The sequence below is a fragment of the Leptonotus elevatus genome, chromosome 1 (genome assembly GCF_054856555.1).
Source record: "Leptonotus elevatus isolate MCC_2025b chromosome 1, RoL_Lele_1.0, whole genome shotgun sequence".
Taxonomy (NCBI): domain Eukaryota; kingdom Metazoa; phylum Chordata; class Actinopteri; order Syngnathiformes; family Syngnathidae; genus Leptonotus; species Leptonotus elevatus.
The window spans coordinates 8,351,655-8,379,362 of record NC_141239.1 but is presented as its reverse complement, the minus strand read 5'-3'; the positions used below and the strand labels follow the sequence as shown (position 1 = coordinate 8,379,362).

At 39.3% G+C, this 27,708-nt stretch overlaps 3 protein-coding genes across 6 annotated transcripts; all 3 read right to left on the bottom strand.

Moving 5' to 3' along the window:
* Window positions 1–513: 513 nt before the first annotated feature.
* Window positions 514–17,632, bottom strand: ftr67 (finTRIM family, member 67). Of its 3 annotated transcripts, XM_086072579.1 has the most exons (8): window positions 8,584–9,046; window positions 7,504–7,659; window positions 6,189–6,275; window positions 5,364–5,597; window positions 4,102–4,261; window positions 3,985–4,029; window positions 2,603–2,665; window positions 514–1,183 (listed from the first exon to the last, which is right to left on the bottom strand). In XM_086072579.1, exons 1-8 carry the CDS (start codon window positions 8,944–8,946, stop codon window positions 657–659), a joined length of 1,635 nt encoding a protein of 544 aa, XP_085928705.1. In that variant the 5' UTR covers window positions 8,947–9,046; the 3' UTR covers window positions 514–656. The 3 variants fall into 3 exon arrangements, with proteins under 3 accessions (XP_085928705.1, XP_085928716.1, XP_085928724.1); XM_086072590.1 differs by lacking the exon at window positions 2,603–2,665; XM_086072598.1 differs by lacking the exons at window positions 514–1,183; window positions 2,603–2,665; window positions 3,985–4,029; ... (3 more) ...; window positions 7,504–7,659; window positions 8,584–9,046 and adding exons at window positions 9,909–11,215; window positions 11,489–11,587; window positions 12,154–12,255; ... (2 more) ...; window positions 15,034–15,129; window positions 16,941–17,632.
* Window positions 17,633–18,246: 614 nt separating this feature from the next.
* Window positions 18,247–21,862, bottom strand: LOC147180576 (protein THEM6-like). Of its 2 annotated transcripts, none has more exons than XM_086072612.1 (3): window positions 21,745–21,862; window positions 20,002–20,506; window positions 18,247–18,972 (listed from the first exon to the last, which is right to left on the bottom strand). In XM_086072612.1, exons 2-3 carry the CDS (start codon window positions 20,500–20,502, stop codon window positions 18,862–18,864), a joined length of 612 nt encoding a protein of 203 aa, XP_085928738.1. In that variant the 5' UTR covers window positions 20,503–20,506; window positions 21,745–21,862; the 3' UTR covers window positions 18,247–18,861. The 2 variants fall into 2 exon arrangements, with proteins under 2 accessions (XP_085928738.1, XP_085928746.1); XM_086072620.1 differs by lacking the exon at window positions 21,745–21,862 and adding an exon at window positions 21,531–21,640.
* A 2,841-nt stretch (window positions 21,863–24,703) lies between these two features.
* LOC147180575 (protein THEM6-like) lies at window positions 24,704–27,697 on the bottom strand. The gene is made up of 3 exons (XM_086080492.1): window positions 27,592–27,697; window positions 25,900–26,404; window positions 24,704–25,122 (listed from the first exon to the last, which is right to left on the bottom strand). Exons 2-3 carry the CDS (start codon window positions 26,398–26,400, stop codon window positions 25,015–25,017), a joined length of 609 nt encoding a protein of 202 aa, XP_085936618.1. The 5' UTR covers window positions 26,401–26,404; window positions 27,592–27,697; the 3' UTR covers window positions 24,704–25,014.
* Window positions 27,698–27,708: the final 11 nt, after the last annotated feature.

The window sequence follows — 27,708 nt, the reverse complement described above, 5'->3', positions numbered from 1 at the left end:
TTTGTTAACAAGAGTATGAAACGTATACTCTTGTTAACAAAAGTGGAAAAAATGTGAAACTAATAGAAATAGTTCAAATTAATTTTTGACATCATTGTTAACAAGAGTATGAAAAGCTAAAAAAAAAAATTATCGTACATTTAGAACAGATATAAAATTTGTAATTAATCGTGAGTTAACAATTGAAGTCATGCGATTAATTACAATTAAAACATTTAATCGTCTGACACCCCTAATTTTTTAATTATCTTTTCCTTTTTTTTTTAAATTAGGGGCATCAGACGATTAAAAATGTTTAGTGTAATTAATCGCATGACTTCACTAGTTAACTCAAGATTAATCACAAATGTTATGTTGTAAATGTACAATATTTTTTGGGGTAGGTTTTCATACTCTTAACAAAACTGGAAAAAAATGTGAAACCAATAGAAATAGTTCAAATGAATTTAAAAGAGTCGCCTTTAATTTTGAGAAGCAAATGTGCAAATAAAATTTAAAAACATTTTTATTTTTCTATGTTTGTAAAGGCACTTGGGAAATGTGTCACCGTTTGTTTGTAACAAGATAATCCCTTTTTTTCTCGTCTATTTAGCAAAAACACACATTGAATCCGAGTTGCGGGCCAACCTAATGAAGTGAGCAGCAAAAGTTGACAATCACAGCGAGCAGATCTTGAGAGTCGATCCCAATCCCACCCAGAATCCCGGAAACACGGGCTGACTGAAAGCGGCGTGCACGCTGTGAAGCATAAGCATGCCGGCGGAAACATTGTAGAAAGCCAAAATCCCGGCCCTGAAGTCCAGAAAGACTCCTACCCTGTTTCCGCACGGCGCGGCCACGCTCAGGCTGTGCTTGTCGTGTCGGAGAGCGCACGCGCCGTCCGAGCAGTCCAGGCTCCACGACTTGGCGTTGTGGCCCAACTTGCTGTCGCTGCCTCCGCCGCTCCTGCTCATGCTGCGGTAGCACACGCCGACGGAAGCCCCGCCCTTGCCGGCCCACGCCACTTCCCAGTAGCAGCGACCCGCCATGCCGGCGCGACACAGGACCTGCGCCCAGCTGCTGAAGCGTTCCGGGTGCTCCGGGTACGGCTGCGCCTCGGAACGAGTGGTCGCCGCCCGGTGGCCCTCGGACAAGCTCAGGTAAGAGTTGGCCGTGTTGGCGTCCAGCGTTAAGTCCTGGTAGTCTGCACCAAGGTTATTAATAGTTAACGGCGGAATGACTAAAATTGAGAAAACATTTTTGTGAAATTTTTGAACAAAAATGTTACAAATTAGATAGCTCTCGATATGAAAAGATCACATCAATATTTTCTGGTTTGTTTGCAGTTGAGTTGCGTCATTTTACAGTGCGCATCCGTATTGAATTTAACAAAATAATTTGGGGTCAAGTTGTATTTGATCATATTAAAAATGTGCAGAATTTCACAAGATATTTCATGTTAAAAAAAATTGTCAGCTCTTAATATGAAAAGGAAAAAAAATGCACTGAGCATTTTCGACCAACGTCTTACAAATGAAATTATGCCATCTAGTGGCAGAAAAAGGACCTCAACACAAATCAATATCACCCTCCTTTTTTACAGTACAGTACATCTTTTTTATTTTAAAACAATTTTGTGTATTGTTATATTATTGTATCAATGAATTTTAAAAAATTATTAACAATTCTTCCCACTTTTATATCAACAGTATGAAAAATTAGGAAAAACATTATTTATTGTAAATTCAGATATAGACAGATACAAAATGTGCAATTAATCGTGAGTTAATTATTGAAGCTGTGATTAATTACGATTTAAAAAATGAATCGCCTAACGCCTAGTTCAATAAAAACTGAAAATGAAGACCAACTGAAATTACAAATAAAACATTTCAGAATTGCTGTACATTTGTAGTTTTACTTGATTATACAATACTTGGTAGGGATAGACTGATTATCGCCAAATATTATAGATGAATATCGGCATTGCCTAAAAAAAAATAAAAAAATTAAAAAAATAAAAATAAAAAAAAAGAGTCAGAAAGCCGCTAAGCAATCATTTTAAAATTATTTATATTATTTATAGAAAACTGGGGAGCAATTGTTTCATTTCATTCAAGTTTTCATTGAACTTTTTAAGACATTCTGATGACCCTGGGAGCTTCGTGAACTTTTTTTTTTTTAATTAAACATTTTTGAAAACCTGAAAAATCGTTTGATAAACATGCTGAAAGACAAGAGTTGGTGGTTTTTTTACACTAATATTTTTCCTTTTACTGAAAATGAGTATCGGCTCCCGACATCTTATCGGCCTCCTAGTAATGGACAACTAATAATCTGTATCAACCCTGAAAAATCCACATCACTCTTTCTAATACTTAGTGATTTTTTTTTTTCTTGCACTCGACAAACACTACACTACATATCTAATACTAAAACTAATAACAGTAAACTAAAATTAAGCCTTTTTGAAAAAATACACACTAAAGAAGTAACAAATTTGCTCCAAAAAGAACAAAGTCAAAAATAAAAAAATTATGAACATTCAAAAACAATTCTAACCCCGGTGTGCACTTAGCAATAACAATTTGACAATCTTTAAAAAGTCCAAAACTGTACTCACAGTGTAAAAAATCCTCTCTTGTCTTTGGTTCCGAGTTGTATAGTATGTGAGCATCTATTGTTACTAGAAAAATGACAAGAAAAAAAAAAAAAAAGACAATTATCCATCTATTTTCTAAAGTTTTTATTTTCTATTTTTTGGGCAGGCCTGCGCCAGGAGGCAGACAAACAGACCGACACCAACAGGATGAACATGAATTTACATTCTTTAATGAATGAAGCCAACGTGCATGTCATTGGAATGTAGGAGGAGAAAAATCACGCAAGCGTTGCCGATCGCTGGCGTCGAGCTGAAACTCAAACTTCCTGTCCAACTTTGGGGAATTTCAGCGTGTGGGGTCTACCATTTATTACACGGTGGGGCCAATATTCCGGGATTTCACAGAATTGTGGGGCTCACTTGTCCTTGTGGGGCCATTTTGGAGGGCCCCACAAGTTCAGACTTCTTTTTTGAGGGTCAAGACTTGGTTTTAGAGTTAATGTTTAAATTGGGTTATGGTTAAGGTTAGGGTAAGGAATTGGTTTAGGCAATCGTTTTTGATAGTTGGGGAAGGGGCTAGGAAACGCATTATGTCAATGAGGTGTCCCCACAAAGATAGCAAAACAAGTGTGTGTGTGTTATTTTTATTTCACAAGTTAACTCATTCACTACCATTGACGGCTATAGACGTCAAAAAGTCATTTGAACTATTTCTATGAGTTAAAAAAAAAATCCACTTTTGTTAACAAGAGTATCAAAACCTAGGAACAAAATTGTATTGTACATTTTGAACAGATGTAAAATTTTTGATTAATCGTGACTTAACTATTGAAGTCATGCGATTAATTACAATTAAAAAAAATTAATTGCCTGACGTGATGAAAAAAGAAAAGATTATCAAAAATTAAGGGCTCCAGGCGATTAAATGTTTTAATTGTAATTAATTGCATTACTTTACTAGTTAACTCACGATTAATCACGAATGTAATATCTGTTCTAAATGTACAATATTTTCCCCCCTAGGTTTTCATACTCAAGTTCAAGTAATAGAATTAGTGCAAATTAATTTTTGACGTCTATAGCCGTCAATGGCAGTGAATGAGTTAAAGACCAATCTGAAGTGTAAATTATTTCGAAAACTCCTGATTTTAGAGATTGCAGCACAAACAGCGACATTCAAACCCACTGCCAACCACCATTTTGGCATGCTCGTTCCCATGAGGAAAAAAAAAAAATCAAAATAATCAAATACTGCTTTTATGTTTGTTTATTTACATACTTTAACGTCATAAAATTTTATTGGGAGCTGTGCATTTGTCAAGAATCGTTTAAAAACTCCATCGGATTCCTACTTCCTGAATCCCATCCCATCTTGTCGGTTGCCGGCAACTTCATTTGCATACCTTTAGTCTTTTCATTTGGAATGCTGGTTTCCTTGAGCGAGGTCACTGCAAATAGACGCAGATGTCAACATCACCGCTGATGTATCATCATCAATGGCGGTGGTTGGCGGCGCTTGCCTTTATCGGAGATTCTGTTGAATTCTCTTTGGAGGCTTTCGTCCAGACCGTCTCTCAGCTCGGCCAGGCCTCCTCGCATGGTTTTGTACATCAAGTACGGGAACGTGTCCGTGTTGGGCATCTGCACACGTTTGGATGAGAAATGAAGGGACCTGCACTTCTGGAATTAGAATGGGGGGGGACAAAAAAAAGCGTTTGAGAATTAGGGGTGTCAGTCGATTACAATTTTTTATAATAATCAAATCGCATGACTTCAATAGTTGACTCACAATCAATCACACATTTTCTATCTGTTCTAAATGTACAATCAAATATTTGTTTCTGAAGTTTTCATACTCTTGTTAACATAAAAGTGGATTTTTTTTAAACTAATAGAAATATGGCTGCATCTTTTAGTCATTATTACAGTAATTTCACAATTCATAAAATTGTGTTAAAATGAAAAAGATGTGCTGTGCTGTTAAAAAATGTGTAATATTGATTTGCGTTGGTCATTTTTCTGCCACTAGATGGCATAGTTGCATTTGTAAGATGGTGACAGCTCAGTGCATTTTTCTTTTCACATTAAGAGCTATCTAATGTTTAACATGAAGTAACTTGTGAAATTCTGCACACACAAAAAAAAAAGAGTAAAATACAACTTGACCCCATTCTCCACAAATATATGCATGATTATTAAATTTATTACTGCTAAATTTTGACGCGGACATCTTTGCTGCGTTGCGATGGGAATTTCCCCAGTACAGGCTTTCCAAGTAAGGGGCGGTCATTAATCGCACCCCAAAAAATTTTTGTACCGTTAAACGAACATTAAATTAACTCAAAATGAATGCACTAATTTGGACACCCCTAATATATAGAAATATACTTTTTTTTCTTCTTTGTTTCAACGCGATTCTTAATAAATTAACGGTTGAAAAGCTCAATAATTCAACAACAATAAATGAGGTTAACTGCATGTAAGAATTTCTTTCATTTAGAATTGCAGATGATGCAAATAAAATATGTACAACTTGGCAACACCTACTTGGAGTCAAAAATTCCCAATGCAATGTACTTGACCACGTTCAACACAATTTCCTCCCAATGGGCTCCTTTCTTAATCTTGTCATATTGACCACACCGCGAAAGGAATTCTGCTCATGTTGTCCGTTTCTGGCAAGAACTTAGTCTAGTCTAGTCTAGGTCTTTTTTTTGACAATCACCAAAAAATTCAGAAAATGTGCCAAACTATAGACAAAAAGTCACCCGATGAACGCTACCTGAAGAAAGTGAAGGTGGTCATCGCTCCGGCAGAGCTTCTCCAGCTCGGCCTCGCTCCTGCGGACCTCCGCCGCCTCGCGCTCCAGCTTCTCCAGCAGCTGCTCGGTCTGCGCCAGGGCCACCCGCTCGCGCGCTCGGATGGCTTCCTTCACGTCGCACCGCTGCTTCTCGATGGCGCGGAGCAGCTTGGAGAAGACCCTGTCGCTGTCCTCCTCCGCCGCCTCGGTGGCGTGCTGAGTCCCGGGCAAAATGGGAGTCGTTTACGCAAGTGGTCGCGCAAACAGGAAATGTTCTCATTGGATGATGCATGCATATTTGGTGGGAATCTTTGAATGTCTCACGATTCGATTTCGATTTTTGGGCCTGCGATTCGATTCAGAATCGATTTTCTGTTAAGGCCGATTTTTGATTCAAAATGATTTCATTGACAATGATTTTTCCTTCACTTTAAAGCTGTTCAAGGAATCGTAATGATCTACTCCAGTCTGACTCGCTAATGCTAATTAGCGCGCTGCTCGCAGCACTTTTAAAAGAACGCGGCTCCACGCTGAAAAATAACAAACTTATTGGAATAACTTGATCGTGACTTTTTCCTTCTACTCTCTCTAATGTGGCTACAACTTAACAGTGTATTAGACCGCGTGGAACCACACTGCCCCTCAGTGGCCAAATTGGGTACAACATGAACAGCGCTCCAAATAAAAGGCACACACAGACAAAGGGAAGACAGTATAAAATAATTTAAATAAAATTGATTCTGAATCGTACTAAATGAGAACCGATTTTTTGGCACACCCCTAATATTTACATGTAGACACACTCACTTTGATGTATTTGACCACATAGCGAAGCTCCTTCTCCACGTCCTTTATGTTCTGCGTGCACTTCAGTGACGCTTCTTGGAGTTTTTTCTACAAACACATGGAGTGCACACACACACACACTTTTTAGTCCCTTGAGTTGCTGTAAGTAAACTCAGCACTGTTGACTTTTCCTGAGGGAAATCTCGTGTGAAATGAAGGGTGCCGATTTGCATGTGCAATGTGTCAATGTGACGTTCCCCAAAAATGTCCACGGTCTAATTTGAAGGCCCTTCAATCATAACCAGATGGCCGTTCATTTACCATCAGTGACGGAAATGCCATGAAAAAGTTTGGTCGTCGGAGGGTGGTAAGTACTATGGATGCTCGGGCAGTGTTTTTGCACGACCCTGGTTTCAAATGAGGGTTTTGATCTCGGTCTACGGTTTCAAATTTGGATTTTAAACTAGGGTTAGGTTTTCAAATTTGGGTATTGAACTAAGGTTGGGGTTTCATATTCGAGTGATCAACTAGGGTTAGGGGTTCAAACTATTTATGGCTTCCAGAAAAGAGTTTTGAACTAGGGTTGTAATTTCATTGAAGGGTTTTAAGCTATAGTTAGTGTTTCAAAGTTGGGGTTAAGAGTTTCAAGGTAGCATTTTAAACAAGCTCTAGGGTTTCAAAGTAGGATTTTAAACTGGAGCTAGGGTTTTTAAATGAAGGGTTTAAACTAAGGTTATGGTTTCAAAGTAGGGTTTTTGAGCAGGGTTAGGGTTAAACAGGGTCTCAACTAGAGCTAGGATTTCAAGTGGTGCTTTAAATCTGGGGTTAGGGTTTCAAGGTCTAGTTTAAACTGGGGTTATGGTTTTAAAATATGTTTGAAACCCCAACCATAGTTTAAAATCCAACTTTGAAACTCTAACCCTAGTTTAAAACCCGGATTTTAAACCCCTCATTTCTAAAAACCCAGCTGGATTCCCCTTCAACATGTCCGTAAACAGGGCTGGACTGCCACCATTTAAAAAAAACATTTTTGTTATTATTTGGCCCGTCCCAGCCCAACTCCTACCCAACATGTCGTTCTGCCACTGATGTTTGTTGATGTTTCAGGTTGCTATCTATATTCGAACTGGATTAGCGGACTGGTCCCTCTAAATTGTGGCCAGTCTCTAGAGTTAAAATGTAGGAAAAATAATCATTAAAAAGCACTGCATCGGCCCCAAAAGATGGCCAGTCCAGTCCTGTCCATAAACACACGCTCACCAGGGGTGGGGGTTTTATTTGCCCGGAGCCACCACCACCCCGTTGGCCCCGCCCCCTCTGCACACCCCTGACATACCTGCTGTGCCACCCGCTCGTCGAGCAACCGCACAGTGTCGTGGTTCTTGTGTTGGCCTTTGAGGCAGCGCGAGCACACGCCCTGATGGTCTGCGCGGCAGTAACTCTTCACCGGCTTTTGATGTTGTGGACACAGTTGCTCTCTGACAACACTGGACTGTGATAAAGAAAAAGAAAAAGAAAGAGAACCTGCATGTTTAGTTACAATCATACCTCCTTACAAAACAGATTTCTTCTATAAATGTACAGGAACGTTTGTCTATTTGTGATTCACCATTAACCAAATCACCAATTTGTGTAAAAATATTTCCTGGGACCCTGGCTAACAACTATTCTCACAAAGCCGCATAATTTTGTGCCTTTTGTAGCGCCCTAATACCACCTTGATGGAAAAGGATGGCGCATTAATGGGAAATGATGAAAAGTAAAGAAGTTCAATGTCTATTTAGAGTTTTAACTATTAATATAAGCACTTTTTGGAGTGCAGGTGTCCACTGTCCAATAGCTAAGGTTCACTCAAATAATGATAATAATAAATAGTATTTAAAAGGGCTAAATCTACTAATCATACTTCTTATGTGTTTTTGTTGGGTGTCGTACTTTAAATGTTATAATTAATTAAATGATAATTGAATTTGACTGGTTGTCAGTACTTTTTAAAACCAACTATGCGTTTGTCATCTGAGATAAGCGTGGGTTTACTTTATGTACTTTTGGAAATTTACATTGAAAAAATGTTACGTATGAGATTAGCAGTTTGCTAGCAAGATAGCTTGGATGAGAGGTTTATCATAAGATCATTTTGAGTTTTGGGGAGTTTAAGGATCTAAACAGTTCCTTAACATTAAGAGAAATAATAATTTAACGGCACTGTTAGCTAAAACTCAAGTCAAATTCAACTTTTAAAGTCAAACTTTTTAAAAATTTCAGACCCGGAAGACGGCGTCTAACTGCGCATGCGCAGTGTTTCTTTACAAACTCAAAACTTGTCCTCGTATGTCCGTCACCTTGTAAAACTTTTCCATTAAAAAACAACAACAACTGCTCTAATCGTTTTTTTTACAAGGTCGTCTTTGTGTACCTTTGGAGCTACTACCACGCCGTGTCCCCGTCCACGGAGACGCTCGTCGGCCGGCTGTTCTTGAATCCCGCTCTGGAGGAACTTCTCCACCAGCTCTCCCAGGACGGTGTTGCGATTGAGCAGCGGTTTCGACTTGAACTCCAGGCGGCACTGCGGGCAGCTGTACTGGGCGGCCTTCTGCGGCTTGCCTCTGCTCCAGTAGTCGTCGATGCAGGACAGGCAGTAGCTGTGGCCGCAAGGGATGGTCACCGGGTCGCGCAGAACCTCCAGACACACCGAACAAGTGAACTGGTCCTGTTCCACGGAGATAGTGGAGGAGGTCGTCGTCGTCGTCGCCGCCGCTGTCATTGCACCTGCCGCCATCTTGCTCCCGTGAGAGACCAAGTGAGCCAGCCTTACAGGTATGTTGTTAAAGGTTGCACCTGCTGTAGGCGGGAAGGCGTGACGTCACAAAGCGCAATGTTGATATTGGACTTTGGGCTTGCGTGACCTCATTTTGATGTATTTAAAATAATGTTGTTATATCTGGATAATCTAAGGTTTTCTTTGGACCCCAAGATTTTATAAAGACTTGAGGAAATAACCTTGAGTCCCTTTCTTTCCAATTTTCTGTACAACCATGTACCTTGTATTGTTCATGTATTGTTTTCAATAAAGTTACACCAAAAAAAGATTTGTAAAGTGTGAGACGCCCATTATAATTGCATAAAAACGTATTTTATTTGACCCAATACAATTGGAAAAAAACAACTCACAGATAATTTCTTGCAACATTTCATATTCGCAAATGTAAATTTGGTCGAGTAAACTCAGTTTGTGCGTCTTTGATTATGAAAGAACCGGAACTGTATTTTATGTCAGCATCTGCTGCTAAAAACAAGAAAGCTATCAAAACCTTGACACTGTGCTCCCATTTCAATGTCTTCAGTTCTTAATTATTTTTTTTTACTTCTAATGACCCACCATTTTTTTAAATAGACAGAATATTATTTCACTTTTGTATGTTCGTCTATCAAAGTGAATTAATTCCAAGTTTGACTTATGAAGTAAACATTTCTAAAAAGAAAAAATATATACATTGGGCAAAACCAGGGCTGTTGTTTGGAATCATTCACTTATTTCCGAAAATGATCCCTACAGCCGTCAAGAGAATCTAACTAGAACCCTGGATAGCGATTAGACAGTTTATGCACAGATTAGGTTTCTATTTTGTCCAATGTGCTTCTTATATAAGCCTTCTGCTTGTTAATATTTTCTGTATCCACTAATGCTGTATCCACTGTGGGACTAATAAACATCATCTTTAAAATATATACACTTTACAGTTACACCCAGGGACCACTTTATTAAGTACACTTGCACACTCCAATGAGATACTGCACTAGTTTTGCACACAATACAGTGTTTATGGGACAACCAATATATTATTGGTGTATAACTACTGTAGCTGTCATTGTTTTACCATCACAAACCTTAACTCATTAACTGCCATTGACGGCTATAGACGTCAAACATTTATTTGAACTATTTCTATTAGTTTAAAATGTTCCCCACTTTTGTTAACAAGAGTATTAAAACCTAGTTTTTTGTTTTTTTTTATTGTATTAGAACAGATATAAAATTTGTGATTAATCGTGAGTTAACTAGTGAAGTCATGCGATTAAATACGATAAAAAAATTGTAATCGCCCAACGCCCCTAATTTTTAATAATCTTTTCTTAAAAAAGAAAAAGATTATTCAAAATTTAAAGAACATTTTTTAAAGAAAAGATTATTAAAAATGAGGGGCATCAGTCGATTAAAATTTGTAATCGTAATTAATCGCACTAGTTAACTCACGATTAATCACACCTTTTTATATCTGTTCTAAATGTCCCCAAAAAATTCTAGGCTTTCATACTCTTGTTAACAAAAAGGGGGAAAAAAAATAAATTAATAGAAATAGTTACAATTAATTTTTGACGTCTATTGCTGTCAATGGCAGTAGATGAGTTAATCTCCATTTACTTCCGCGTCGGACAGTATCCATATTTGACCAGTGTGTCAACACTATCATAAGAGAAATAAATATATGCACCATGACAATGCCAAATACCAACACATCATATCTTTACGTCACTCTGTAAACAGTATTCACAATTCTGTTTCTTTAATGGCTGTATGGCACAAACCAATATATTATGGATGTATGAAAAAACTTAAAACATAAATGTAACATTTTCATAAAATGTACAACCATATTCAATTCGAAGGTAGTTCTGCTTCTTACTACTACACTTCGTTCAGTTCTGTAATGACAATTTATAAAAATCAAATAAAAGTAAAGTTATCCAAATGATAACAGGGTTTGTGTGCGAGACCCTGTCCTCTGCTCATCTCGTCGACACAACACTGATGCTATCGGAAAATAAGTTGAATAGCGTCGTTCCAAGTTTGGTGACCAAAAATAAATAAAAATGTTACAGGGTATGTCAAAAGTGGAAAATACTACAGCTTGTTGATCATAGTTCAAGGCTTTTGCATGTAATGTTCAGAATACATAAATTAACGTCAACGTTCAAGTCTCATTTCTTTCTGGCATGAGACCTGCGCTGTAAGTGCCTCTGCCTGGTGCCTGTAGACATTTTGGAGCCTGCAAAAATAATAATAAAAACATTTATGTAATTATGGATGACAGAAAATACTCGCATGTGAAGTGCTTGTTTTACTGTTGATATTATTTAGACATATTCTGCTATAGTAAAATTGACTTAATATAAAATTCACTGATTAGAAATTATGAAAATTGTAAAATAAATGTACTAACAATACATATTATTAGAGGGGGAAATATACGTTATGTGCATTGTTGTCTTTTTTGTTTTATGAAGACAGGTCAAATCCTTTTCATGCAGAAGTTACCAACCAAAAGACGAGAGGACAAACGTGGGCCCAACAGGTCCCGGGTTCAGGAAAGGGTTGAGGGGGCTCGCGGGGCTTTGGTCCAGGCCGGGTGACGGGATCGCTACACACACAGATAAGAGGGACGGGGTATGAAAATGTGTTACTGTATCAAGGGCAGTAGTGCTGCCTCAGAAAACTGTTGCCGTAAACAAACAGGCCGAGTATTTTAGTTTTTTGTTTTTTTGTGCATGTGCTGAAAGTGATAAGCACACGATGTTTATTTTGAATCTGTTGAATGTATTTTCACTGTGAGAATCAGTTAATGAGCACATTTCCATTAAGTTGAAAGGGTGTATAAAAAATGTCAAAAATAAAATAATGCACGTAATGCAACGTGAATCAACATGCAATTGTTCACATTTGTACTTGCATTGACTTGGCCACTAGATGTCGCTGTTAAACACACACTCAGGATGTGTTGAAGAACCTTTGTGTACCAGTGAAATGGATTCAATTTCACATCATTGTTCTATTTTGTATTTTTTTTAATGTAATCTATAAATAGTGCATATTTGTTCATCTTCAGTATCAGTACACATACTTTTTTGTGACGTTCCTATTTGATATTTCTAATGTAAAATGATGTTTCTGGCTCAGTGAAGTTTGGGCGACATCTTGTCGACTCACCTGCCCCCTCCATTTGAACAGCGGGCTGGACGACGGGCGAGGACACGTTCACCTCTGCGTGGACGGGCAGGATGGGCGGAGCCATGAACACCACTTCCCTCACTGGTGGAACACAAGTCCGTCATCACCCTGAATACGTTTGTCTTCAGTGTTTCCATTATTGGACGTTGTCCATGGTGCAAAATGACACAAATCGATCTGCCTACCCGTCTATTCTTCTATCTGTCAAACCATCTCCGCTATCTGTTTATGCATTTAGGTGGATGGCTGGATGAAAAGCTTTCCATCTACAATTTGTATTAAGAAGCAATTATTTTGCACTGTATGTGCCCCCCCCCAGTAGTACAGATAAAAAAATCCCCCCACCCAGCATTTAAGTTGCCCAACCCCATTGGATGTCCTCCATCGTTGTCTTTCCTGTCCTCCTCGTATCTACTGTCAAACCTTGAACCCTCCATGTAATGGCATTTACCAAAAGTGTCAAGAAGTAAAAGTATACCTTTCTCATAGATGCTGACGAATCCTTCCTGGCAAACCTCTTGCAACAGCGTTTTAAATTCGCACAGGGATTTTGTGGCCGAGTCAAACGTCAAGCCAGCGTCTATGGTGACGGCGGGCATCGGCGTCGACACGGGCGTCAGAGCGTCCAGCGCCTGATAGCTCTGTCGTGACAAAAGAATCAAGTTGGACATTCAAGCAAATCAGTTTTTCCGTCCATCCGTTTACTTATCCAGGGTCGGGTCGCGGGGGCAGCAGCTTTAGGAGGGAAGCCCAGACTTCCCTCTCCCCAGCCACTTCAACCAGCGGGATCCCAAGGCCCGCCGAGAGACATAGTCTCTCCATTGTGTCCTGGGTCGTCACCGGGGGCCTCCAGCCGTTGGGACATGCTCGGAAAACCTCTCCAGGGAGGCGTCCAGGAGGCACCCGAAACAGATGCTCGAGCCACCTCAACTCTCCGAGTCCCTCCCGGATGACCGAGATTCTCACCCTATCTCTAAGGGAGAGCCAAGAAACCCTTAGGAGGAAACTCATTGTATCCGGGATCTTGTCCTTTCGGAGGGAGGCCCAGACTTCCCTCTCCCCAGCCACTTCAACCAGCTCCTCCGGCGGGATCCCAAGTCAAGTTGGACATTCAAGCAAATCAGTTTTTCCGTCCATCCGTTTACTTATCCAGGGTCGGGTCGCGGGGGCAGCAGCTTTAGGAGGGAAGCCCAGACTTCCCTCTCCCCAGCCACTTCAACCAGCGGGATCCCAAGGCCCGCCGAGAGCCATAGTCTCTCCATTGTGTCCTGGGTCGTCACCGGGGGCCTCCGGCCGTTGGGACATGCTCGGAAAACCTCTCCAGGGAGGCGTCCAGGAGGCACCCGAAACAGATGCTCGAGCCACCTCAACTCTCCGAGTCCCTCCCGGATGACCGAGCTTCTCACCCTATCTCTAAGGGAGCGCCCGGACACCCTGTGGACACCCTGCTGGGGAAACTCATTTCGGCCGCTTGTATCCGGGAACTTGTTCTTTCGGTCACAACCCACAGCTTGTGACCATAGGTGACGGTAGGAATGTAGATCGACCACAACGGACCGATACAAAGTCTGCACCACTGCAGACGCTGCACCGATCCACCTGTCGATCTCCCGCTCCATCCTGCCATCACTCGTGAACAAGACCCCAAGATACTGATCTCATCCCCGACCCAGAGAGGGCACGTCACCCTTTTCCGACTGAGGACCATGGTCTCGGATTTGGAGGTGCTGATCTTCATCCCAGCCGCTTCACACTCAGCTGAGCCCCGCTCCAGTGAGAGTTGGAGAGCACGGCTTAAAGAAGCCAACAGCACCACATCATCATCAAGCAGAGATGCAATGCTGAGGCAACCAAACTGGATCCCCTCAACGCTTCGGCCGCGCCGAGAAATTCTGTCCATAAAAGTTATGAATCGAATCAGTGACATTGGACTACCTTGGCGGAGGCCAACCCCCAATGGAAATAAATCTGACTTACTGCCGGCAAAAACAGGGCGTTCAAAGTCAAGTTACCAAGAGCGGCAAGACCGATGGCGAACACAGCTTTACCAAGAGCGGGAGGCAACGCCTTGCGAGCTACGCCACAATTTGTCAATGGATCGTGAATCCTCGGGCAAGCCGGCATCATTTCCGAGGAGCCGCACGTCGACGAGACTGACTGACAATGAGGCGGAGCCCGGCATGTTTGACGGAGAACTTGCCCACGTGTTCGTTTCGGATACAGAAGATGAAGACTGAGGGATTTGTGGGTTAGGATTGATCAAACGCAACGCGAGTACATTGTTATATACGTCAAGTACAAGCGTGCCTGCGCCCAATAGTGCGGTGCGCCTTATGTGTGTGTGTGTGTGTTAAACCCAGAAATAGCACCCGTAACTGAGAAAATACAGTACAGATTAATTTATAACTTGTGTTTGTTCAAAATTATATGGCCTTGAACAAATGATCCCTTTTTAAATGTTGGGGAGACGGGTGCGCAATTGGATTATTTCTCAAAATCCTTCAGCCTAAAATTTGAGGCAGGAAAAGCCCGTTGTTGCATGACGCCGTCACCTGAAGGAAGTGCAGGTGGTCGCTGGCGACGGCCAGCCGCTCCAACTCGCCCTCTCGCTTCTTCAGCTCGAAGATCTCCTTCTGGATCCGCTCCAGAAGCAGCTCGCCCAGACTCACCACTTGCTTCTGCTGGGCCTTGATCAGCTCGCGCACCTCGAAGCGCTTGAGCTCCACGGAGCGGAGAAGGTCGGTGAAGACGCTGTCGCTCGTCTCCGTCGCCAGTCGAGCTGACCGCTGCGGGGTAAGAGGCGGCGAGTCGCCATTTGTGACGTTTGACAGGAAAATGTCCACAGTGTGTGCGGTTTACATTGAGAGAGAAGATGGCTTGTCTCAGATCCTGAGACTCTTTCTCTCGTTGCTGAATGCTCTGCTGACACCTCAGCTTCATTTCGCCCAGTTGTCTCTGTGGACCAGGAAAAATAAATTACACAGAAAAAGGAACGTTTTTAGCCATTCCTACTTAAGACATGATTTGATTATCATGCATTACCAAGAAAGAGAAAAGTTTTTATTTATTTACTTTGACTCAGTAATTTGAATCAGTACTACTGTTATTTTTTAACACGTTTCTCTGCGAGTACTTTTGCCACCTCGGGTTGCTTGTATTAATTCAAATTCAAATGGTGGGTAGGCTAAAATAATGGATAAAACAAAGACCACATATTAAAAAATAATAATAAAATAAAATTAAAAAGACGACATGTTAAAAAACAAAATACAAAACACAAATATGGCCTGAAAAATACACAAATAAAAAAAATATTAGACAACATCTTTAGAAAAAATACATAAACAGTTGACAATATACTACAGAATAGTACAAGAGTAACCTAAATATAACAAATACCACACAACAAAGACAAAATATAAAAATACTAGATTAAAAATACAATTGAAAAAAATACATATAACGAGAAAATATTGTGGAGAGAATATTTTTTTATAAAATTAAAATAAATAATTAGACCCCAACCCAAAATCTTGAACATTAGATTTAAAAAAATATATATTAGGTATACTAGACAATTGCAACAAAACATAAAACCAATTCGATTAAATTACTTTTTGATTTTAAGTACATTTCAGTTTGAATTGACTCAATATGGCGGCAATTGATGGGAACATAAAGTTACAACAGCAACGCAAAGATTATTATTTTTTTTTTTTTTACAATAATATGTTCTATTCTATGCAGCCCACTAAATATGGTGTTCTGGTTGGTAATGCGTTAGTTGAATACAAGTTAAGCAACAAAATCCAGCCGTTTTTATCCATCTCGGGGCGGCCATTTTGCCACTTGCTGTCGACTGTAGATGATATCAATGTTGCTCAGGTCTCACGCAACGACCAATCACAGCAAACCCTCAGAAAACAGGCGAGATCTGATTGGTTATTTGCATGAGCCCTGAGCAACGTTCGTGTCATCTTCAGTCGGCCATAAATGAATTACAGATTCTGCCCCAGTGAACGTGTACTAGCACGTGTTGTAGTGAGTCGAAAAGGTAATTCCTAGGGGTGTGCCCAAAAAATTGTTTCTCATAAGAATCGCAATACTCATCTAGTATGATTCAGAATGAATTTTAAATGTCCCCAAATTGATTTTATTTCAATTATTTTATACTGTCTTGCCCTTGTTTGTGTGTGCCTTTATTGGGAGCAATGTTCATGTTGTACACGATTTGGCCACTTAGGGGCAGTGTGGTTCCACTCATTCTGATACACAGTTAAGTTGTAGCCACATTGAAGCAAAAAGTCATGATCAAGTTATTCCAATAAAAGTTGTTGTTTTTTGCAGTGTAGGAGGTTAAGATGCTTCTCTGTATACATTCCTGAAGCGTTTTTGTATGAATAGTTGTTCTTTTGAGTGATAAAAGTGCCATGAGTAGCGTGCTAATTAGCATTAGCGAGTCAGACTCTAGTAGATCATGACAATTCTTTGCATATCTATAAATTGAAGCAGAAATCATTGTCAATCAAATATTTGTTTAATCTAAAATCGTTCGAAATTGAAAATCAATTCCCAATCGAATCGCAGACCCAAAAATCGGAATCGAATCGTGAGACAGTCAAAGATTCTCAGCCCAGAATTACGAATTCCCCAAATTTCCATTGTACAGTGGAATAAGGACCAGGCGTGGGCGAATCCGTGGGTGCCTAACCGCAATCATGTTGGGGTCCAGTATGTCCCCTTGTCAAAGCAACGACAGTTGTTACCTGCTGCGTTTGCATTTCCACCTCCACCAGCACGGTGTCGTGTCCCTTGTGTTCATCCGTCAGGCACATGGAGCAGATGCGCTGCTTGTCCGTGCGGCAGTAAACCTCCAGCAGCTTATCGTGCCGCGGGCACACGCTTTCCTGGAGCGTCTTGGAGGCCGACACCAGCTTGTGCTTCTTGAACACGGCCGAGTGGTGGTGCGGCCGGACGTGCAGCTCGCAGTACGACGCCAAACACACCAGGCACGAGTTGACCGCTTTGTTCTTCCTTTCGGGGCACACGTCGCACTCCACGTCGTCGGCCTCCGCCAGGTTTTGCAGTTGTTGTCCCGCTTCGCCTCCCAGAACCTCCTGGAGTCCGCTCTGCTTGAATCGGTCCACCACGTCGGCTAGTAAGGTGCTGCGGGCGAGGGCCGGCCTCGGGCTGAAGTTTTGTCGGCATTGGGGGCACATGAACACGCCGAGGTAGTCGTCCTGGTCCCAGAAGTTGCGGATGCATTCGGAGCAGTAGCTGTGGCCGCACGGGATGGTCACCGGCTCCCGCAGGATATCCAGGCACACCGAGCAGGTGAACTGGTCCTTATCCAGGACCACCCCGGCCTGAGCCATCGTTCCCGAAGTGAAGAAGTTAAGAGAAACGTGGGACGGAAGAAAAACAACAGGACGCCACAGTGACTTTGTTTACAGGAAATGACGTCAATGGGCGGAACAACTGCCGGAAGTGGACTTGTTTGTGAATTTGTTCATTTTGCTTTAAAAAAAAAAGTTTTACCTCAACGATGTGTTAAATAATTATGTAAAACGTTAGATAATCATATATATTTTTAAATGATCGGTGATGACATGAATAATCCCCGTATAGAACAACTAAATGGGTCTAATTACATCGAAAGTTACGTCAAGCGTCAGGTCCAACTAGCGGAAGCAGACTCGTCGTATGGCAAGGCAACTTTGTTAAAACTTGAATCGTTGTACGTTTTGTTTTTCAAATAAGACATGTTACAATTATAAAACAAAATAATCAGAATGGAAGAAAGTCGTACACTAAATAGCCTTTTCGAGAGGAAGTCTAATATAAATATAAAATTAAACAATGTAAACATTAGAAAAGGAAGATGCGTCATGGGATAGGATCAAGTGGCGGAAGTAGATGTAAAGTTGTACACTTAATAAACATTAAAATAATGCCTATTGCTAGTGTCAATCAGAACTGAGCAAAGGCATTTTTCTTATGACACTCTTGTAGAATCGAGTTGTGCAGGTGTGCCTAAATGTCCTATGAATAAATACAAAAGGTTGGCCACTCAAGGATTTAAGAGCATTTTTATTTGAAAATGCTATTAAATACAACATACTGTTTTTGTACATGGATTCATTCCATAAATAGTATAAGAGGAACCTAACAGGGCAATGTGTGACTCCTCTCCATCAGTGCATTAACAATATATTAACAATTCAGACCTATACCTCAATCTCATAATTATAATAGAAACAATTTGGTCAGAAGATGAAGTGCAAGTTTTAAAAATTATTCATGTATTGTTTTCCAAAGTTGCCAGCAACATTGCATTAACGACTTTAAATACCACCCGTCCCAAAAAAAGAAGAAGAAAAGCAGATGATCCCTTTATCATAAATATAAACACTTCTTTATGGGAAGCCTTTTTGTGCGTTCTTTTTAATCAAGTACTGTACAACTACTTACTAATCAGAAGTGCAAACGCACACAAACATTTTCCTGTCTTAGTTGCTGCTGCATGCCTGTGAATGTTTCACTGTTCATGATCCTATCTCTATAGTATGTCACATACACCATAAAATAAATACTCTGCAGAAACTAAACAAGTGGAATATCATTAGGCCGGTGACGGCCCTCTACTATGTTTGTGATTATATTGCTAATATAATGATATGCATGCGCTTATTCATCCTTCTTTTGCTGCAGTCCGCGTTCTGCCCTCAGGGCTTGGCTGTTGGCTGAAATGAAGTCGATCCAGTGCTTCACGTCCTCGCCCAGTTCAGGACATTCAATCTGGTGACACGCAAAAAAAAAAAAAAAAGAGGTCTTGAGCAAGCAAACAAACAAACAACCAGAGGTCACACTAACTTGGGTTACGCATTGGAGCGTCCACTTGCATGAATAAACACAAAAGCTTTAAAAACAAAACAAACACAAAAACGCTTAATTAAACGCCTTCTGCTTTTGCTCCTTTTAAACATAAAAGCAGCCTGAACCACTAGACTGAGCTGTTATTTCTATTTTTATAAAAATTTTAAGTAGTTATGTCTTTTTTTGTAATATTTTAGTAATTTTTTATGTCATGTTTTTAGATGACATATTTTGAGTGTATTTTTCATCCATTATTTTACAATTTGTGTATTTTCATCTAGTATTTTTTCTAATTAGATTTTTCCTTATTCTTAGTAATTTTACCAATTACGTATTTTTCATCTAATACTTGTATTCCATCCTCGAGCAGTTTGTATTTTTCCCATTTATTTTTCAAACACTTTTGTATTTTATTTTATATTTTTGTCCAATTTTTCTGGGTATTTTTGACAACTCGTATTTTTTTTCATTTATTGTTTCTTTTGTGTGTGTAATTTGTCCCCCCCCCCAAATGGTGCATTTTCCTATTAACATTGTATTTAAGTATTTTGAATGTGTATTATTTGTATCTGTTTACTATTTTCTACCATTGCTGTTTAATTTTTAGGAATTTTTCTAAAATATTTTTCATATAACATTTTAGTATTATTTTCTACATTTTCCCTATGTTTTATATTTTGTGAAATTATTGATGCAGTTTTTCTTAATTTGTGTTTGTATCTGTTTGTATTGTCTAATTTTTTATTTATTTGTGTACATCTATATATTTTTATTTTTAATAAAATATTTTTGCATTCTTGTTCATTTTTATTTTACTATTCAAATTACACAATTTTGGTGAGCTCAATTTTCTCAAGCAGTGTTAGAAATACCCCAAATTGTTCCAATTTGGGCCTATCCAACCATTTATGTGTGGGCCTGTGAAATTGTGCCGCAAAACGAGTCCCTCACCTTCTTTTTGCAGACAAACTCAACAATCTCCTCCGGGCTGCTGTGCACCACATTCTGCCTGCAGAACAACACAGCTGACACGAAGTCGTCCTTCTTGGACACGAAGCGCTGCTCTAGGTAGAAGGCCTTGTCGTCCCAGCCCAACACCCTGGTGCGGATCTCAAACGTCTCGCCGAACGCCAAGGAGCGCCGGTAACGGATAGTGGAGGCCCCTATCACCATCTTGGCCCCCATCCTGCACAGGGCCATGAAGAGCCCGTTGCGCATGTAGTGGTGGAAGCGGGCAAAGTCACACTCGCGCAGGTAGCGAGCATTGTTCATGTGCCCCTTGTAGTCCACGTCGTGGGGGAGGACCACGCCGTTGACCTGCTGCTCTGCCAGCACATCCTTTATGCGTGGCTGGAACAGGGTTTGGATCAATACGTACGCCGCCCGCAGGAAGTACCACACGTCCACGGTGCAGAAGAGCACCAAGAGGCCCCCCAGCACTAACAGCAGCATGTCTCTGAAAGAATGGGGGGGAACAACCACATTAGAAAAATAGGGCTAATGATGGGGAAAATAAATTAGTGACCATAATAATACAGGATTGCAAAAATATTTGACAAAAAAATAATCACAAATTAGAGCAGTGGCGGCAAACTCGGTCCTCGAGGGCCGGAGTCCTGCAGGTTTTGGATGTTTCCGTGCTCCAATGCAGCTGATTCCAGTCAACAGGATCGTTATCAGGCTTATGCAGAGCTTGCTGTCGAGCTGAACATGCATCAGCTGTGTTGGAGAAGAGAACCATCCAAAACCTGCCGGACTCCGGCCCTCGAGGACTGAGTTTGCCCACCCCTTGTAGAAACAATAATTTGATTTTTTTTAAACCCGGCAAAAACAAACGCAAATTAAAAAAAAAGATTGGCTGACTTTGAACATTTCTGAGAACCAGCCGGGGGAGGGGGCAAAATTGGTCAGGGAGGCCGCCCCATAGCGCCCCTATGTCGGATATGACAGGCGAGAGCACCCCCTGCTGAGGCTCCAGATCATGAACAAATATTTGAAAAAATGCAAAAACATTCTGACGAAAATTTGAGGAGAAAATTACAAAGAGACAAATATAAAAATAGAAAACAACAAGATCAAAATACCGGATGACAAAAAAAAAAAACTGGCAACATTTTGGGTGAAAAATACAAAAACATTCAAATAGCAAAATATTGTCTGAAAATGAACGTTTGGGGGGAAAATGCAACAATTCTCTTAGACAACATGGAAAATTGTACAACAAATATGAATTATATTAAAAACATACACAAATATATTCCAATAAATGGACACATAATAGAAAATTACAAAGGTACTACAAAATGGATGATCTGAGTTTTAACCCCCTCCTGACAATTTCTGGATGATCATTTTGACCATTTCTGGATTATCATCTAACTACTGACTGTCATATTAACAGTCAAAGTGTTGCATTATTAACGAAGATGAATGAGTCTGTCATTTCATGCAAATAACATTTTAAACTCATTCACTTCAACCTTGAAAGGACATCGACGGCACACCAACTCCACCAGCCCGATGGCCTGGCGTCAGCTGGTTGGTTAGCTACCTAGTTAGCTAGCTTCATAGCCGCACCGGTCCCTCCTCCTCCTCTACGCAATAAAAACAAGCATGCGCCGCAAAAATGTTCACTCCTTCGTGTTCAGCACCAAAGGCTTCCTCTTTCTTTTTTCACGGCGTCATACGACTCACCGTGCGTGGCAAAGGGAGCACTAACATCGGCTGCGAAGCGGGGAGACCAGAAGCCGGTACCGCATTAAGCACAGTACAGGCTACAGCAGCGAGCTAGCATGACTTCCGGAAGTGTGACGTCACGTGATTTAATCATAATCCAAGATTTGCGTGAATAAAACCCACTTTCACATTGATACCATCACCTATATTAGTTTTATAAATGACTTTCATAACAGAAAGGCTCTGAAAACTGTCAATGTTTGTAAAAAAAAGAAAGAAAGAAGAGATTAATAAAAATACGTTATTTGGAGTTATGAAACCTCTGGCATTATTGTGTTTTTTTGGTGTGGTGTTGGTTTGTTTCTTTATGGTGTACACTAGTATACTAATATATAATGTTTCATTTTGCTTATTTCGGGTATATTGTTCTGTACTTATTCTATGGTTCAATAAACCTGATTAAATAAAAAATGCGTGAATAAAATGATAACTAAATAAAACTAGCCACTTTTTATCTGGGTTGTTTGTTTGTATATTCATGTCAGCGGTTGAGAGAGTTGTCTAAATTTAACGGGGCTTTACGCAATCAAAAGTAATATTATGTATACGGAAGTGCTAAATCGAAAGTACACCCGCCTCCTCCTGTCACGAACTGTAACCTTCCGAGCACACGGAGACTGCTGTTTTTTTTTTTTTTTTTAAATAGATTCATTGCAATCATTCGGCTGGTCATTTTCAACCGCGAAACATGCGTCGCCAACTCCTCGGCAACTTATTTATTTTTAATTTAATTTTAATTATTTTTTTAACAATTATACACAAACAAACAAAACAAAACACTCATGTATCATCAAATGACAAATTACTTGGCATTCATTGAGTATAAGCATTCTAACAATATAGTTGAACATAGAAAAAAAACATGAATAACAAATCAACAGAAATTGTATTTGTAAGAGGACTTTCAATAACAAATTAAATATTTCCAATAAAGAAACTAAATGAAGGATTTTTCTATCCATAACACTTCCCAGCAACTAAACTCGGTCCACAGCTAACCCGCTCTCTTCTTCATTCCCCACCAATCACACATCACTCTTCCGGGATGCCTCTTCAAAGACCCCCCGGATTTCAGACACACAATTTTAACACAGTCCGTTGCTCCCAACAAATCCAACCCTTAACCCCACATTTACGGTCCCAGAACAGAAACACGTAAGGTGTTTTTTGTTGTTGTTGCTCACTTTTTAGTCTCTTCCTCGATGTTATCCATTTCTCCGAAAGTGCCAATTACAATGACATTATATGACATATTCCTCAAATTACGCGATGTCATTCAACTTTCACTAGCCCGTAGCTGCTTTGCAAGATGACGCGTGATGTTATGCTGGTGAACAAACGCCATCAAAGAGAAAAGTAATTTATCACTTCCTGGAATGTGACGCTTCAGCATGTTTGAATTCTAATCATGCTTCTTTTCTTTCTTTTTTTTAAAGATAAACAATGATGTCATCCGTATAGTCCGCGATTTTTTTTTTACAGTACTAAAAAAACACATTCACTTCTGGTTGATAAATTATAAAAATAATAATAATTATTATTATATATAGACCAAATATTGTTGCGTGGCAAAACTATGATGACAAAAATATTAGGAAATTTAGCCTCAAAAGGCCCTAAATTTCAAGTAAGTTATAATAATATTCTATTTTTAATGGTCCCAAACCCAGTTATCGAGCTAGATTGAAGTTATCGTAATTAATCTGCCTTTGGGCGGGTCTAGAGTGATAGATGAAGTTACAGAAAACGCAATCTTCGTGTCCAAATTCAATAATCTTAGGCACTTTGTAAAGATTGGCAAATTAAGAGATAAATAGAAATAGACTACAAGGGACGCTGAGGTTTTTTTTTTTTAAATATTGCATTAATAAATGTAATAATGCATACATTTGTGGAGACTGGGGGTCAAGTTGTATTTTACAATTTTAAAAATGTGCAGAATTTCACAAGTCACTTCATGTTAAATAGCTCTTAATATGAAAAGAAAAATGCACCAAGCTGGGACAGTCTTACCGAATTATGCCATCTAGTGGCAGAAAATGACCTCAACACAAATCAATATGACACTCGTTTCTTTTTACAATACAGTCCATCTTTTAAATTTTAACACAATTTTATTAATTATCAAATTACCATATAAATGACTAAAAGATGCAGCCATATTTCTACTAATTTAACATTTTCTTCACCTTTTAAAAACATATTTTGTTGTACATTTAGAACAGATATAAAATGTACGTTTAATCGTGAGTTAACTATTAAAGTCATGCGATTAATTACAATTTAAAAAATTAACCCCTAGTTGGAACACATCCTATGCTCATGCATCTTAAAACTACAACATAGGCGAATAATACAAAATTAGAAAAAAAAACTCAAACACAAAAAGACACACACACAAAAAAAGGGATTTTTTTACCCAAAAAAAACCCAGTACAACTTAAATGTATCCTTGTGGAAAAAAAAATGTTTAGGAGAAAATAAAAATGATTATGAAAGCATAAATACCACATACAAATAGTAGAAAACAATACCCCTAAAATAATAGAAAATGGAATATAAATATTTGATAATAAAAAAAAAGTAATAACAAAAATCCTCAAAGAAAAAAAAGTTTAAGGTATTAGAAAACAGTATAAAAATATTAGACAAAGTGAAAGTAAAAATGCAAATTAATTTACAAATAAAAAAATCTGAGGGAAAATACAATAACTTGAAGAAAAAAAAAAGAAACTGTTTTTTTTGTTCTCGTTTTATTTTAAAATCTCTCCAATGACAACAGCTTGACCCTGAAACAGATCATTTCCATTTCCATGACATCCTATGGAGAAAAGCTGTTTAGGAGTCCAAATAGAGTCGACCAACATCCTTGAATGAGTTGTGTTTGGCATTAGAGGTTCTAATTATAGTACCAAGATGCAGTAAAGAGGCTCAACTTTAATTCACAAGTCATCTTCATTACAAAAATAATTGACACATTCCCGGTTCGGTTCGGCATTCGCATGTGAATTTTTTTAGGGGGAACACATCCTCTGTTATTTGATGTTTTTGCACTTAGGCCTGAGGTATTACTTTAGCATTATCTGGTGTAATCTTGATGGAGGTCCTTGAATGCACCTCGTAGTAATAATAATAATACAGTCTGCGTGTAACGTGATTGTGTACATGCTAGATGCATGGGACTGATGCTTTTTGGGGGTTCACTGTGATACATTTGAATGTCCGTGTTTATTTGTCCTTCTCTTGTAGGCCGCTCTCTGCTCTGAGGCTCTGACTGCTGGCTGAGATGAAATTGATCCAATGCTGCAGGTCTTTTGGGAATTCAGGACATTCCACCTGCAAGGATCAAACCGCCAAGTTAACACATTCACTGCCATTGACGGCTATAGACGTAAAGAAAAAATTTTTTTGAACTATTTCTATTAGTTTAACTTTTTTTCTCCACTTTTGTTAACAAGAGTATGCAAATATAGAATTTTTTTATTGTACATATAGAACAGATATAACATTTGTGCTTGATCCTGATAGATATGTCTAGATAAGTCATGCAATTAATTATGATTACAAATTTTAATCGCCTGACGCCCCTAATTTTTAATAACCTTTTGGGTTAAAAAAAAAAGAAAGAAAAGATTATTAAAAATAACAAAACATAATTAAAATTATATTAAAAAAAAATAAAAATAAAATAATTACAATATAAAAAAGAAAAAGAAACGATTATTAAAAAAAATATATATATATATATATATATTAAAAATTACTACAATTATTTAAAAAATATTATTAAAAATAAAAAATAAAATTAAATAAATAAATAAAAATTAAAAAAATTAAAATACATTTTTTATATTAAAAAAAAAAACAATATTAAAAAATAGGGGTGTCAGGCGATTCAATTTTTTAAATCGTAATTAATCGCATGACTTCACTCGTTAACTCACGATTAATCACAAATTTTATCTGTTCTAAATGTACAATCATTTTTTTCCTAGGTTTTCATACTCTTGTTAACAAAAATGGGAAAAAATGTTAAACTAATAGAAATAGTTCAAATGAGTGAATGAGTTAAAAGTCATCTCGGTTGAATACAGGATCCTGACGTCGTCTTACCTTCCGCTTGCAGAGATGCTGCATGATGCTGTCCGGGCTGCCGCGTAGGATCGTCTGCTTGCAGTACATGACGGCGCACACCACCCCGTCCTTGCTCGACACGAACCTCTGCTCCAGGAAAAAAGCTTTGTCGTCCCACGTCACCACCCGACTCCGCAGCTCGTACGGCTCGCCGATGCAAAGCGGCCGGCGGTAGCGGATGGTGGTGGCCCCCACCACCATGGAGGCCTTGAGGGCCCGCAGCGCCTTGAAGACGCCGTTGCGCACGTACAGCGAGAAGCGGGCGAAGTCGCACTCGCGCAGGTAGCGGGCGTTGTTCATGTGACACATGTCGATGTCGCGCGGGGCCACCCGGCTGCTCATGACCTGCTCGCCCGTCACGTCGCGCACGGTAGGCTGCAGCCAGGCGCGGATGACCACGGTGGCCGCGCGCACGAAGTACCACACGTCCAGGCTGCAGAAGAGAGCCAGAAGGACGGCGAGCAGCAGCAGCAGCCACATCTCTCTGGTGGGCAAAGCGGGTCCATGTGACAGTGAGCAATGAAGAGAAGAATATTTAAGTTTCAGGAGTCCAGACCTAAATCCAATTGGGGTGATCCTACAAAAGAGATTTCCTTGCAGTCTAACTTGTTTTTTTCCATGAAAAAAATATATGAAAGGAACAGGTTAAAAAAAGTTACAATATTTTGGGGAGAAATATATTATTAATATATTTTGAATATTTTTTTTTCTTAGGTCATTTGTATCAATTATAATTTTCATATTTGGGGCAAATAATATGCTAAATTATTATTATTTAAATAAAGTTCATTTTCCATGCTTGGTTAGGGACATTTGAGGTCAATTTTGAGTCCACTGGGGCCATACTGAAAAGAAGTGGGGAAGGGGATTTCTTATTTTTTAAGATTTGCGTATTTTTATGAATATCAAGTAAATTGAGCAGGCTATAAAGTTCAAAATTTGGGGAATAAATATGTCATCATACTTTTTTGTTGGCCTTTTTTTTCACCCATTAACATATATATTTGTGTTGGGTTTTTTGTCTTCAATTTTTGGGAATAACTTTTTTCTTTCTTTCAGATTTTATTGTTTCACCCACTAACAGTTTTGTCTGTCCCCCCAAGTCAATTACAGGTTATAATTTCCATATACCTAGGAGAAGTAATTAGCTTCTCACTCATCTTTTATTGTTGACGTTTAATCCGAAGCTTCTTTTTTTTTTTGCATTGGTTTTCTTATTCTCAGGATACTGAGAGATGGCTCGACAGCAAAACAGGTCTTGCAAGATGAGCAAGTGTGCTGCTTTACGCACGGTTGGGATTTCTAAATATCTTAATGTGCCAAACGCCATATTATAAAGTTAGAAATGTTTTAAATGATCAGGTTGACTTGTTGTCAACTTGCCATAGCCACGTTTAAATAGCAGGGAAATAAATCAATGCACTTCCACATTGTTGTATGTGGACGTCACGCGTAACAAGTGCTTTAGGCAAGGACTCGAACTTAAATTTGGTCACTACTTGTAATGCAATTTAAATATATATATATATATATAAACAATATAACCAATAGCTGTGCACGCATTTGTCAGTTCAACAACTTTCACAAGTACCCGCGAAGTTGCTAGCTCTGGCAACAAACACAGTGGATAAAAACTGGAAGTGATTAATAGCGTGAAACCAAATAACTCACCCAGTGGTCTTTGGTGAAGCACAACCTTTACAAAATCATACTTTGATTGAGGAGGGGAAATTCACCAGGTTTACTTCTTCGAACTACTTCCGATGCAACCTTTCAAATACAAGGTGA